This window comes from Corythoichthys intestinalis, chromosome 19 (genome assembly GCF_030265065.1).
Source record: "Corythoichthys intestinalis isolate RoL2023-P3 chromosome 19, ASM3026506v1, whole genome shotgun sequence".
NCBI lineage: Eukaryota > Metazoa > Chordata > Actinopteri > Syngnathiformes > Syngnathidae > Corythoichthys > Corythoichthys intestinalis.
The window spans coordinates 2,844,199-2,859,594 of NC_080413.1; the positions used below are offsets into that span (position 1 = coordinate 2,844,199).

The following is a 15,396-nucleotide window of genomic DNA, read 5'->3' on the forward strand; positions in this document are numbered from 1 at the left end:
TGAACTGGTTGCCAGCCAATCGCAGGGCACAAGGAGACATACAACCATTCACGCACACATTCATACCTACGGACAATTTAGAGTGTTCAATCAGCCTACCATGCATGTTTTTGGGATGTGGGAGGAAACCGGAGTTCCCGGAGGAAACCCACGCAGGCACGGGGAGAACATGCAAACTCCACACAGGAAGGCCGAAGCCCGGGATTGAACCCTTGATCTCAGAATTGTGAGGCAGATGTGCTAACCACTAAGCCACCGTGCCGCCTGATACAAATATATTAAAGAAAAATATAGCTAGAAATCGGAAAATCACAGAAAATGCATGAATCAAGTTTTATTTATAACCCTTACAGGGTACTAGGGTTGTTCCGATCATGTTTTTTTGCTCCCGATCCGATCCCGATCGTTTTAGTTTGAGTATCTGCCGATCCCGATATGTCCCGATCTGATTGCTTCTTTTTTTTTTTTTGCTCCCGATTCAATTCCAATCATTCTCGATAATTTTTCCCGATCATATACATTTTGGCAATGCATTAAGAAAAAAATGAATACAACTCGGACGAATATATACATTCAACATACAGTACATAAGTACTGTATTTGTTTATTATGACAATAAATCCTCAAGATTGCATTTACATTATTAACATTCTTTCTGTGAGAGGGATCCACGGATATAAAGACTTGTAATTCTTAAAGGATGAATGTGACTTTGTATATTGTGACTAAATATTGCCATCTAGTGTATTTGTTGAGCTTTCAGTAAATGATACCGTAGCCATTTAACTGTTCTGCCCAAATGCATGATGGGAAGTGCACCCATGACTGTGCATAGCGGCACCAATTGATATATCTTCTCTGCGTTGGGAAATAACATGGGGTGTTAAGAAAAAGATCAACTACTACCTTTCTTCCCCACATTGCTTCCCACGATATTTCTAATTGTTGAGAGAGAGATTGTAAGGCTTTAGCCAATTAAAAAAAGGCTCTAAAGGCTGCCAAAATTCACTCTACTCAATTTACGCTGCCTTTTAGCTCAATATATAGGTAAAACGGCGCCATTATAGATTGAACGCGACAATGCGTGAGTGGGCCGTGCAGCGCATTCGTTAATTGCGTTAAATACTTTAACGTGATTAATTTTTTTATATATTACTGCCGTTAACGCGATAAATTTGATAACCCCACTTTAAGTCAAAACTAAAGACTCTGGATGAGTGTAAGACATTTTGTCTGTAACGTTAAATACAATAGAAAACGATTTACTTAAAAAAAATATATATATATATATATATATATATATATGTATATATATATATTAAAAAAAGGTATGTCTGCTATTTTTTTGCCGATTCCGATACTTTGAAAATGACGTGATCGTACCCGATCGATCGGGACATCTTTACAGGGTACTCATTTAACTCATTGTCTAAGCTGCAAAATTGCTACTAATATTCTATTAATTTACCGGTATGTTTTTATGTTGCCCTTTTTTCATTTATGTAAAGTGGATTTAGTATAGAGCCTTGTGTAACACCGCTAGTCAACATTGCTGCCAATGACGGCACTAAACATCCAATCCATTTTGATTAGAGAAAGAGAGCACGTTTAGGTAAAGTGGGTTTAGTATAGAGCCATCGCCAGTTAACTACATTAAGCACCCACAAATTAAGTTTATCACTAGTAGACATCCAATCCATTTTGACCGGGAGGGGGCAAATTAACAGCCAAAATGGATTGGACATCTAGCGCCGTCAATGGCACGGAAAGATGAGCATTCATGGCCATTCCTCCCAGTTAAAATGAATGGGACATCTATCACCGCCAATGGCGTGCAATACGTTAAATACATGTAGTCCCTGATTTACGAATGAATTGCCTTCCTACGCTGGCAACGTAACCCGAATTTCTGTGTTAGTCAGAATGAACCCTTTAAGTACCCCAAAATAACTATTAAAAAAGTCCAAAAGTATTGTATTTTGTTTCATGATGGTGGATACACTGCCCTCTGGTGGCAGGGTTGGGTCTGGCTGGACCTTGTATGACCTAGCAGACTCAAGGCTGCGTTCCGGTGATCCCTGAGCGTTCGATTGCATTGAGCATTCGATGTTCTGCGTCAAGGGAATGTGTTGCTCTGTAATTCACCATCATGCCGCTAGAGGGATGTGGCTGTGTCTTTGTACAATTTTGGAGGACTGCAGCTAATCAATACTGAACAAACAAATACTTTTAATACAAATGTTGAAGCTTAGGCGACAAAGAAGACGTTTGCGAATGTTTGGAAACGGCGGTGTTGTAGTGCTGAACCGGAAACGTTCTGATCGGACCAATCACAGTCCTTCGACGTTCACGTCACGCACAATGACGTGACGCACTGTCAGGATTTTTGGGATATCCATGTCAGGCTACGGCATAGGGTCGTAAATCAGGTCTGCGTTAACGGCGTAGGTCCGCCGTTACCGCTTCGCAGAAGTATAAATCAGCCTTTAGACATCTGACATGGATAAAGGATAGGCTGTAACATAAGGCTGTAAGTTGTGTCAGCTAATATATGTTTGTGTATGCATTTGTAATTAAATTTAGAGCTACAGTTTGTGGAGTTACGTGTGAGCGATTTACAATGAGAAATGTAAATCAATTAGCATTCGTAGCATTTAAGCTAGCGTACTTTTGTTAGGCAATTTATATTAAGATAATCTACTAAATTTACATATTGATCGGACTACATTGACATTTGAACACCAATTCTTCTGTGTCAAGTGTTTTATTGTCAAAATGTGTGTCGTTTTTAACATAAGTGTACATTCCTGCGTTACAGCTTTACAAATTGTCAAAATTGAAGTAAATAGCTTCAAAAAGAACAATTGCCTTGTTCCCTGAGAGACAAAATGGTGGACGAGACTCCGGCGTCGTAAAGTCGAAATCGCGTAAGTCGAGTACGTCGTAACCCTGGCACTACCTGTACTATGAGAAAAAAAACCAACATTAATATTCAAATTATTCTTGATTAATAGACTGTATTTTTTATGAACATTGTATAAATCTATAAATTTATGTGTAATTATAAAAAATATATTAAACATTTTTTTAAATTATTAATTAACCGAATTATAAGTTTTTTTAAATGACTTAAATGAATAAAGATGTAAGTCTCAACTTTTGATTAATTAGCTGTCCACTGTAATGACCACTCTCCCGCTAAAGCGTGAATATAAATTCCACACTTTCATTTATCTATTTTAATATCCCCCCCCAAAATATTTTTGAAAATTATTTTATTTATTAATTTTCTATATCTACTTTTTGTTTTTTTAGTTTTATTTATCGTTCATTTGTGCCTCCCAGCCAAAAAAATTAGGACGTCTGACGCCCTCAATGGCAGCAGAGTTAACTAGTGGTGTTCCACAAGACTCTATACTAAATCCACCTTACATTAATGAAAAAGGGGCAACGTAAAGACATTAATTAATTGTTTTAGCCTTTTAGACATAGACACTATTCTAGTAGAAAATTTTGTTATCATCCTTTATTAAACGATTCTCGGTGGGAGAATATCGATAACCTTTTGGGATACAAAGTATGACGATATACATTAGCTTATTGATATAGTATCATCACACCCCTATTGACCCAACTTTGTGGGCGTGAAGTGGACTCACGACAGACGAGAATGCGTTTCTACATACTTTTTTGTGTCTTGACATCTTACCCCACGCGTGTCACTTTGTCACCCAATCACGTCGCAGCGCGGTCAGTCTGGTCGCCCCGGAGTGCGTCCGCCGGCCAAGCGCGGGGATCATTTACGCGTCTCCCTTTTCATTGTTGATATTTACTCGCGCAATTATCCGCGCGCCGGCCGGACGGACTAGGACATCCCACTGGCCGGCCGGCTCCTGTTGCTCGCACATAAACACAGCAGGCTGACACATCAACACACGCGCAACACAAAGCAAGTGCATTCGAGATAATGTTTGGATTTATTACTTTGTTTTTTAAAGCTAGTTTATCTATTTTTTGATATAAATAAAGGAAAAACAACATTTTTAGCTTTACCTCTACTACACGCTGTAAAACATTTGCCAGGTCACTTCCTGGCAGCCCCCTGGTCTAATTGGATTGGACGTCTATTACCGTCCATGGCAGGGAAACAGACCTACTGTCACTTTCAAAAACATCAGTCTGTAATATACGATTACTTTGAGGAATGCATAAGATTTCTTTGAAGAAGACGCTTCAAGTCCGTGGTCAGCAGGGGCGGATCTAGAAAAATATTCGGAGGGGGGGGCCAAGAACTTTTTGAGGGTGGCAAATATTTACTGATTGTGTAATACATCATCGATTGCTCGAACAACAGTGTAGTATTCTGCCACGATTCGATTCAAGGGCATTTGATCGATTTCAGTCAGCGGCGGCCAGTTGTCCACACAGATGCCTGATCAAAATATTTTTTTAATGGGCTTATTTTTTAGTTAATCAGCCAATGGCTGATACTGGAAAAAAGACCATATATTTGCCACTATATCGCGAATATATAGTAATAATAAAATAAATCATTTTAACATCTATTTATGTTGTACATAACAACAGGTAGTCCCCGGGTTACGGGGTTACTTGCGTGATTTTGACTTTACGAGGCAGTGTCTCGTCATTTTTTTTTTTTTTTTGTTATGTATTGACTGCTCAGATCGGTCATGCACTGCGCCTGGCACTCAAGTCGGGGACCGCCCACATCAAGAGGAGCTATTCACAAACACGCACGGAGCGATCTAATGCTGGATTTCTGGTGAAAAAGTACGAAAGCTATACCACATACAAACAGGAAGGATTGTCTTCGGAGTGATTTGTTCGAGTATTATATTTTTGTACAATGCATGCATTTTGAAACGCTGTGAAAAAATTGTGAGAAATTAGCTGCTACTGCATTGGCGTCATAGTTTGCAATATTGCTAAATGCACTTTTTTTTTGTTGCTTTTAACCATGAATCGAGACTGTTTTACGTCCATATCTATAAAGAATTTGGGGATTTAAGCATTTATTCACAAGAATTTTCACCGAAAAAAGCTCGGCTTACATCAGGTGGCTGCTAGCTACATTAACTAACAGACTAGCATTGTATTTTGACATATTTACATAAAATAAACGCTAACTGCACTTTTTTTCTTTTAACCAAGAATGGAGACTGTTTTACGTCCATATCTATATTTATTCACAAGAATTTTCACTTGAAAAGCTGTGTTTACATCAGGCGACTGCAAGCTTTGTTTACAAACAGACCAGCATTGTACTTCGACATATTTACGTAAAATAAACACTAACTGCATGTTTTTTGTTTTTTTTTTGCTTTTAACCAAGAATCGAGATGGTTTTACATCCATATCTATAATGAATTTGGGGATTTAAGCATTTATTCACAAGAATTTTCAACAAAAAAAGCTGTTTACACCAGGCAGCCACTAGCTACATTCACTAACAGACTAGCATTGTCTCTGGACATATTTACATAAAATAAACACTAACTGCACTTTTTTTTGCTTTTAACCAAGAATTGAAACTGTTTTACGTCCATATCTATTAAGAATTTGGGGATTTAAGCATTTTTCACAATAATTTTCAACGAAAAAAGCTCTTTGTGATTCCATTCGGCCAGCGTTGATGGCCTCGCCAACAATGCAGGCCCCCTATGTATCGGCTCCGCGCCCCGTCAATACATTATGAAGTCTATGCAGCGGTGACATCCTGCGCGCACATTTGTTGCTTGTGAAGCATCCAAAGAGGTGACTCCTGTATATAACACCTTTTGTAGCGTTTATTGTGCATTTTCAATTGTGGTCGAATACTCGGGGCAAGTTTATGTGATCGTTTTTGATGATGTGCAGACGCTAACTGATACATGCTAATCGTTTGTTATTGCTGTATCAGCAGCTACTTGTAAATGCAAATTTGAATTGCTGTTATTGAAGATGAGATTGATTTAATTCCATTTTATTTTAGTGTCATTCTGCAAGTGTTGATGTTATGAGCAGCTGAATAAAGTAAGCAAACCACACGGATGTCTAACATGGTCATTTCGGAGCTTAGCTCACTGTCTACCTTGGACTTAGCTCCACCGTCTTGGCCAAGACAGGACAGTGATGTATAATACATGTTTTTGGATAGTTTTTTTTTTCTAATTTAGAGGGTGTTTTGAGGTATTTAAAGGATTAATTCCAGGGGTGAAAGTGGGCCAGAACGGTCAGGAACGATGTTCCGGTGTAAGATTCAAGGCCGGAACGCAGTTCCGGTATAAGATTCAGGTGCTGTTCCGGTACACGGTGCTTTGGATTCCAAAAATATGACGGCAACTGTCAAAACGCTTTGTAAAAAAATTAATGAATGCTAAGCTGCCACACATGCATTTCATCTCCAAGAAGAAAACAATCTACCAACATCAAGATCTGGCATTTAGTATGTGAGGAAATGTGGGGAAAATCAAAATTAGGAGATGGAGGTTGAGGTTATTGCTGTTTTTGTTAACTTTTATTTTGCAAATCATTGAAAAAAGTATAATTTTGAATGAAAATCAGTTTTTGTATGTGTTATAGAAATAACTGTGCCAAAACAGTTTTCTTTGCATTTCAGTAGGCTGAGGAGGTTTGAACCCTCCCCAAAAATGAAAGAAAAATATATATATAAATTAATTAAATAAATAGGTGAAGGTGGCGACTGGTGCTGCCACGATTAATTGATTAACTCGAGTATTCGATTAGAAAAAAAATATTCGAATTAAATTTTGTTGCTTCGATTATTCGTTTAATTAAAGTGGCGTTGTAATGGTTTATTTTGAAAGTGTTTGCATTTCGTTTTATTGATTAGGGTGGATACACCCTCCTCTGGTCTGCCTCATTTCATATGGCTGAATCCAACGGCTCCCTGTTCAGACCAATGTAAGTTTTTGTTTGAGCTGAATTTTTTTGATACATTCGTAATTTAGTTTATAGGTATATTTCGCCGTTTTTTTGTGGGAATATGTCTGAACCATTTGTTAGGAGCATTGTAAAAAAAAAAATAAAAATAAAAAGTTAACATTTTATAGCATTTAAGCTAGCGGACTTTTGCTGTGTAAATTAGCTAATTTTTCTTTTCTTGTACATAGATCCTTATTTATTCATGTTTTTATATGGCTTGTGGCTAACCTCAGGTATTTTAATTTTTCAAATAACTAGTTCATCGATTAATCGACTACTAAAATAATCGATAGCTGCAGCCCTAGTGGCAACCTACACGTAGGGGAGTTCCGGCAAGAAATTCTAGCCACTTTCACCCCTGGTTAATTCCAATTTACGCGGAAATCAGGGTTACATCGCCAGCACAGGAACGGAACTCGTTCGTAAACCAGGGACTACCTGTATTGCATTGTAAGTATGGTAATTGAATTGATGTTAACTGATTAAAAAAAAAAAAAAAAAAAAATCAAAAAGTTAACTCTCCATTGCACTTTCAATGGCTGTCCATTTATTCACAAGCAACTGATTGTTGTATTATTTCAAATTCGAAATGGTTCTAAAATCCAGTTTGGGATTTTTTTCCACTAATGCTGATGTTGTGGTTTTCTTACAGTTGAAGGTTTGAAGGCCGCGAAGCCATGGAGGCCTCACAGGACCTCAACCAGCAAATAGTAAGTTGGTATTATTATGACATGTTGGCTTGTGTGTGTGTGGTGGCTGTCAACATTTTGTTTCCAATTTCTTTTATCATTTTTTTTTCATTCAAGATTTTCCCATTTTTTTGTTGTATTTTTCAAATTTTCCTTTTCCCCCCTATTTTTCTTAATTAGTAGTAATATTATGGTTTTTATGAACATGTTTTTATGGGTTGGCAGCACTTTGCATGGCGGCAACACCATTGGTGTGTGAATGTGTGCCCATGTAAAGCGCTTTGGACATTGTGACAATGTAGATAAATGCGCTATATAAGTACTCTCCATTTACCATATGTATACTTCAATGCATTTTTGATGTATATTTGGTAACTCAGTGGCTGCCATTTACGGCAGTAGAAGTCCAATCCATTTAGACTCAGAGAAAAAAAAAGTTCTATAAATCCTACATTTAAAAAAGTAAATAAAACAACAAAGTAAATATACGTAGACAATTAAAAATTAGGGCTGTCAAACGATTAAAAATTTTAACCGAGTTAATTACAGCTTAAAAATTAATTAATCGTAATTAATCGCAATTCAAACCATCTATAAAATATGCCATATTTTTCTGTAAATTATTGTTGCAATGGATAGATAAGACACAAGACGGATATATACATTCAACATACGGTGTATAAGTACTGTATTTGTTTATTATAACAATAAATCAACAAGATGGCATTAACATTAACATTCTCTTAAAGCGATCCATGGATAGAAAGACTTGTAGTTCTTAAAAGATAAATGTTAGTACAAGTTATAGAAATTTTATATTAAAACCCCTCTTAATGTTTTCGTTTTATTAACATTTGTAAAATTTTCAATCAAAAAATAAACCTACATGCAATCACATTCGTAAGTGAATGGCTTCTGGTTTTTGAAATGTAAATAAACTAATGTGATAAAACAACAAAATTGCAATAACTGCATTAAACATCAAAGTGAAGTCTAACTGTAACTGTAGTCTTGAAACAAATCTGAATAAGGAAAAACATTGCAATAAAATAATGCAAACTGGTTAAACTAAAAAGAGTAGCTGAGATCTGTCATGACAGAACATCGCTTCAATGATAACTGACGCCATCTAGCGTCGTGAATAGGGAGAGTAGCTGAGGTCAGTCATAACAGAACATCGCTTCAATGATATCTGGCGTCATCTCGCGTCGTGAATGGGTATAATGTCTAGACCGCGAATATAAGACGACCCGCTCTTTTTCAATCTTATTTCAATGCAAAAAACACCGTCTTATATTCGGGCCAATACGGTAATAAGTAAAAATTAAGATACTCTGAGGTACAATAAAGTACTGTATATATGATTGGAGACAAAATGGTGGATGAGACTTGCCTAAGTCGAAGACAACGTAACCTGGTGTAATTATTGACATTAACAATGGCGAGCTACGAGGTTATTTTTTGATTGAAAATGTTACAAATTTTAATCAAATGAAAACATTAAGAGGGGTTTTAATATAAAATTTCTATAACTTGTACTAACATTTATCTTTTAAGAACTACAAGTCTTTCTATCCATGGATCGCGTTAACAGAATGTTAATAATGTTAATGCCATCTTGTTGATTTATTGTTATAATAAACATACAGTACTTATGCACCGTATGTCGAATGTATATATCCCTCTTGTGTCTTATCTTTCCATTCCAACAATCATTTACAGAAAAATAAGGCATATTTTAGAGATGGTTTGAATAGCGATTAATTATGATTAATTTTTAAGCTGTGATTAACTCGATTAAAGTTTTTAATCGTTTGACAGCCCTAAAATATATAATATAAAGTGCTGCCGTCCATGCGCGCTACAATCAGTGCGTGACATCACCATTTTGCTTATTTAAAGCTCGTCGGCGTATTGTTGGGAAAATGATTTGGAGGCGCGCTCGCATTTCAAAGTGGTTCGTCAGCCAGCAGAACAGGTGTAATTTCATCTCCTCCATCCCCCGCCGACCGACCGACCACACTGTAATAATAGCGATAGCAAAGTGGGCCACGTCGCATCAACTATGTTGTTTTTCCTCCATTTTTTTATGCGGGACGGCGGTGTGGATTTCGGGTCCGACGCGGCCGAGCGCTGTCGCTCAAATTTACAGGAGGCGAAAAATAATAAAATAAAAAAATAAGAAATGGGTCTTGTTCATTAAATATTAATGCGCTTATATTCCTGGGTTACTTCACCTGCTTTAAATAGGACACTGACATCATTTATAACGCGAATTTGAGCTTCGGCTACATTGATTCATTGTTGGGAAATTAGATATCGGGAACCATTGTCCCAACAACTCGCAGCTTTTAAAACACAGGTGTCCAACTGTCGGCCCGTGAGCCGGATTTGGACCGCCGCGTTATTTTGTGTGGCCCGCAAATGTGTATAATATAACACGATTTTGTTTTTCGCTAAAATAAAATTTCGTGGAACTCGATGGAAGATCGACGAATAAAGATATCGGAAAATATTAGGGCTGCAATTAACGATTATTTTTATAATCGATTAACTCGAATAATTTGATTGGGAAAAAAAATATTCGAAATTAAATTTTGCTGCTCGGAGTATTTTAAAATGGCGTTGTAATGGTTTGCTTTGAAAGTGTTTGCATTTTGTTTTGATTTGGGTGGATACAATGTCCTCTAGTGGCAACAGTGAATATGACAACTCATTTCACATGGCTGAATCCAGCTGCTCCCTGTTAAGACCAACATAAACTAAGTATTTGGTTGAGATAATGTTTTTTTTAATGCATTCGTAGTTTAGTTTATAGGTATATTTTGCCTTTTTTTGTGGGGATATGTGTTGGAATGATTTGTTAAGAGCATTGAAGAAAAAAGAAAAACGTTAGCATTTTATAGCATTGCAGCTAGCTGACTTTTGATATGTAAGTTAGCCATTTACAGTTTTGTTGTACTTAGATCCTTGTTTATTTTTTATACCGTTTGAGGCTTGTCTACGTTTTTTTTTTTTTTTTTTCATTTTTTATGTTCCTTATCCATTTACTTGATTATTCGAACTATAACTAGTTCACCGATTAATCGACGACTAAAATAATCGAGAGCTGCAGCCTTAAATCGATTAATCGGACAATTAATTAAACGATTAATCGATTGAATGGGATAAATGGCACTTTTTTTGAATTACCTTTACAGTTTAACTTGAAGTTGTTTTAGGCATGTTGTAAGAAACAATGAAGATAAAATCCAATTTCAAAGCACACTCTCTTGTATGACAGTTTACAGTTTCAATGGGAGTTTGTCTTGAGACTCAACTGTTATATGAATGGGTTCAGTTGTGTCGTTAGGGCTATTTTAGAGAGGCTTCAGCCATTCTTCCACCATTTCTGCATAAAATCACCATCAAATGTGAGCTGATCTTTGTCAAAATCACACAGATGAAAATATAGTGTTTGCTTTAACTAACACCACCCAAACATTTATAGGTTTTCATATTTTAATGAGGTTAGCATGCAAACAATGACAAGGGGGAAAAATAAGTAAGTGAAATCTCTGCCTAAGCAGACTTAAAGAGCAATTGAAACCAATTTTTACCAAACATTTTAAGTTAGGTGTGTGCCCAATCACTGATGAGTGGTTTAAAACTGCCCTGCCCACTATAAAACACACACCTGGTAAGAAATGTCTTGATGAGAAGCATTGTCCAATGAGCATCATGGCTCCGTCAAAAGAGCTGTCTGAAGACCTGCGATCAAAGATTGTTGATTTGAATAAAGCTTGGAAAGGATAAAAAAAACATCTCTAAAAGTCTGGATGTTCATCAATCGACAGTCAGAGAAGTTGTCTACAAATGGAGAGAGTTTGGCAATGTTGCTTCTCTCCCAAGGAGTGGCGGTCCACCAAAGATGACGCCAGGAGTTCAGCGCAGAATACTCAGAGAGGTAAGAAAGAACCCTGGGGTGTCTGCTAAGGACTTATATCTGTGTGCACACATCAACTACATGTAAAACTTTGGCCAAGAATGGTGCACTTCACGGAGGAAGCCAATGCTGTCTAAAAAAACATTGTTGCTCGTTTAATGTTTGCAAAAAGGCACTCGACAGAAGTTTAGGCAACATATTTTGTGGACTGATGAAACAAAGTTGAATTATTTGGGAGTAACACACAACGTCATGTGTGGAGGAAAAATGGAACAGCTCACCAACATCAACACCTCCTCCTCACCGTGAAGCATGGTGGAGGAAGCATCATGACTTGGGGCTGTTTTGCTTCCCCGGGGCCTGGACAACTTGCAATCATTAATGGAAAAATGAATTCAAAAGTTTAGTAGGATGTTTTGCAGGAAAACCTGAGGCCGTTTGTCAGACAGATGAATCTAAAAAAAGGATGGATGCTGCAACAAGACAATGATCCAAAACACAGAAGTAAATACGCTTCAGAAAAGTTTCAGAAGAACAAAATACACGTTCTGGAGTGGCCAAGTTCAGACTTGAGATGCTGTGGCATGACCTAAAGACAGCGATTCATTCCAGGAATCTGACTGAACTACAGCAGTTTTGTAGAGAAGAATGGCCAAGATTAGTCCTGATCGATGTGCCAGACTGATCTGCAGCCACAAGGAGCGTCTGGTTGAAGTTGTTGCTGCCAAAGGGGGGGCCACAAAATATTAAATGTGATGGTTCACTTATTTTTCCCCTTCTGTCATTGTTTGCATACTATCCTCATTAAACTATGAAAACTTGTTTCGGTGGTTTTTCGGTGTTCTTTCATCTGTGTGATTTTGACAAATTCAGATCACATTTGATGGTGATTTTACGCAGAAATGTGAGAAATTCCAAAAGGTCAGATACTTGTTCAGAATGTATTTTAAACTGAACATGATAAAATTATCAGTGAAATACATAACATTATGTATTTTAAATTGAACATATTAAAATTAACAATGAAATAGAATAAAATACATTTGAAGTCTTCATTTTTTAATTTAGTTACATTTAATTTGAATTTAATCCAAAAATTCTGTTTAAAAAAACGATTTTAACACTTGAAAAGATTTTAACTCCTTCATAAAATTGTAATTTAAAATTTAAAGGTAAAATGTCAATAGAATACAAAAAATATTGTTTGAAATCTTTTTTAATTTTGTTACATTTAATGAAAATCTAAATCCAAATTTCTGTTTCAAAAAGATTTTAAAAGACAAAAGATTTCAATTCCTTCTGAAAATTATGTATTGTTTTAAGTTGAACATAATAAAATTGTCAATTCAATACAACCGTATTTTTTGAGGTCTTCGTTTTTAATTTTGTTACATTTAATTAGAATTCAAATCAAAATTTGTTTAAAAAATGATTTCAAAAGACTTCCATTCCTTCATTAAATTACAATATCATTTATGATAAACATTTTATCATTAATATGTTTTATTATTAATATTCTTGATTTCTAATCTATTCAATTCGATACAGTCAACATTTTAATTAAAATGTATCTACCGTATATAAAAAAAGCTTTAGTGTTATTTGTCATGTGTTTTAAGATTAATGTTCAAAAATTAATGGATTAGACGTCTATAGGCGTCATTGGCACGGAAGATGAAACAGGAAAAATAGTGATGCTAACTAATATGCGAGTTAACTCACCTTTAGTTCAAATGAACTGTGTTTACTTCTCGATTTCTCCCGAGACGTTTTGGTGTATTTGACAGGTTCATTGGGTGTGTCCGCTCATATTTAGCCGCGATGTAAAAGTTGTATGCTGGTCGCTTCAGGGCAGGGCGACAAAAAAAAATCCTTCGCATTGTGGAAATGTTAAGTAAGGCGACAGGAAGCGTTCACCAAATGAACAATGTGTACTTCTCGTATTACAAGATCAGCTTGCAGTAAACAACTTCTTCCAATGTTTTGGAAAGTAACTGGGAATTTTTTTTGCTTATTACTCATTAGAAAATTCACAGTAAGTTAGCGACAACCACACTTTTGTTGCTAGTGAAAGGAGCTAATTTGGTCCTTGAAAAAGGCGCGTCTCGGGTGACCGACTATTTGACAAATAAACAATAAACGGATGACCATTTTGATAGTCGATGAATTGTTCAGGGACATTGTTGACCAAACAACTGGCTAGATCCTCTTTTTTTGAGCTTTTCATTAGCAAATATTCTCTCATATATGAATTTTTAAACGTTTTAATTTACATTTATTTGTTAGCTCCGCGTGTATTTGGTTCTCAATGTATGTTTGTTTTCAAGATAACTCAAGAACGAATTAAGGGATTATTACCTAACATGCTGGATATTTTTGTCAGGTGAAACAGAAGAGGTGATTAGATTTTGGGGTCATTAGGTCAAAGGTGACAAGGGTCAGAAAAGGAATTTTGCCACAACTTCATAGTTTTTAAATTTCTTCATATTTTAATTAAAAACAAAGAAATGGAGGAAAAGGAAGAACTTTCGTTTTCATTATTACTTTTTTTTATTTTTTTTTACAAATAACAATATTATAATATAGTAATATAAAAATATTTTCAAAAAACATTTCCTAAAATGATTTTTTTTTTTTAATATTTCAAAACAGTTCATAATCTTTTATTTTTTTCTTTACATTTGATAGTTTATTTTTCTATTACTGATTAAAGGAAAAAAAAACAACTATCATCATTAATTTATTCATTTTGTTAGATTATATATTTATTATTTAAATAAAAATGCCTCTATGTATATATATATGTATATGCCTTATATATAACAAAAATATTTTTTAATTTTACTTATATTTTTAAAAAGTAGTCAATATTTACCTATAGAAATATAAAAATATATAGGCATATTTTTATGAAAAAAATTTTTTTTCATTACTTCTATACACTACATTATATAGATATGTATATACATATATATATACACACACATACATCTGTCATTGTTTACATGCTATCCTCATTAAAAATGAAAACCTATAAATGTTTGGGTGGTTTTAGTTAAAGCAGACACTGTATTTTCATCCGTGTGATTTTGACAAAAATCAAATAACATTTAACGGTGACTTTATGCAGAAGTCTGAGAAATTCCAAAAAGTTTCAATACTTTTTCATACCACTGTAAAAGATATATTTTATCATCTTTTGCTCTAGAAAACAGTGATACAGTGACATAATTCTTAATTATCTATATAAACTTATAGCCTAAACTAATATAGCAATAAACAAGACCGATTCATTGACTCATTACAAAAATAATTCACGATTAATCAACTATTAAGATTGCTAACACGCAACGTTTCTGGGAGTTGCCTGTTGCTACCCGACACCCCGACTTCTAAAGCAGTCATTTGGGCCCACCCGGGGTCCCTCGGGGTGGCCCAGAAGGAGCCTGGGTCCGCGCCAGAATCGCTCGCTAATGCTACTTTTAGCCCGTTTAACTGTCCCGCTCCACCTGTTGTCACGTACTTGTTTAGCCGTGGCGAAACGGTGTTAACAATTTTGTGTGACGAAAGTGACGTCTCGGTGTCAACTACGAGATTGATTTAGCATCCAAGCTCGCTTGATGTCATACGCAGGCAAGTTTGTATGTAGAGAGAGAACATTTATGTCAAGTGGCTTTAGTATAGTGCCTTGTGGAACACCTATAGTTAACTCTGCTGGCATTGTCGTCTAGCGCCGTCAATGGCAGGCAATGAGTTAATACGAAAAATACAAGCTGTTTAATATGTCTGTAGTCATCAACCTTACAAGAATCCCTCTACATAAGGCTGAAACCAAAG

At 35.8% G+C, this 15,396-nt stretch overlaps 1 protein-coding gene across 7 annotated transcripts in view; it reads left to right on the forward strand.

The window, feature by feature from the left end:
* The window catches only part of eya4 (EYA transcriptional coactivator and phosphatase 4), a 100,396-nt gene that overhangs the window by 8,907 nt on the left and 76,093 nt on the right, over positions 1–15,396 (forward strand). For all 7 annotated transcript variants that reach the window (XM_057822330.1, XM_057822331.1, XM_057822333.1 and 4 more), the window contains exon 2: positions 7,598–7,655. In XM_057822330.1, the coding sequence (XP_057678313.1) occupies positions 7,623–7,655 (33 nt within the window). In that variant the 5' untranslated portion in view covers positions 7,598–7,622. The remainder of the gene's footprint in view (positions 1–7,597; positions 7,656–15,396) is intronic.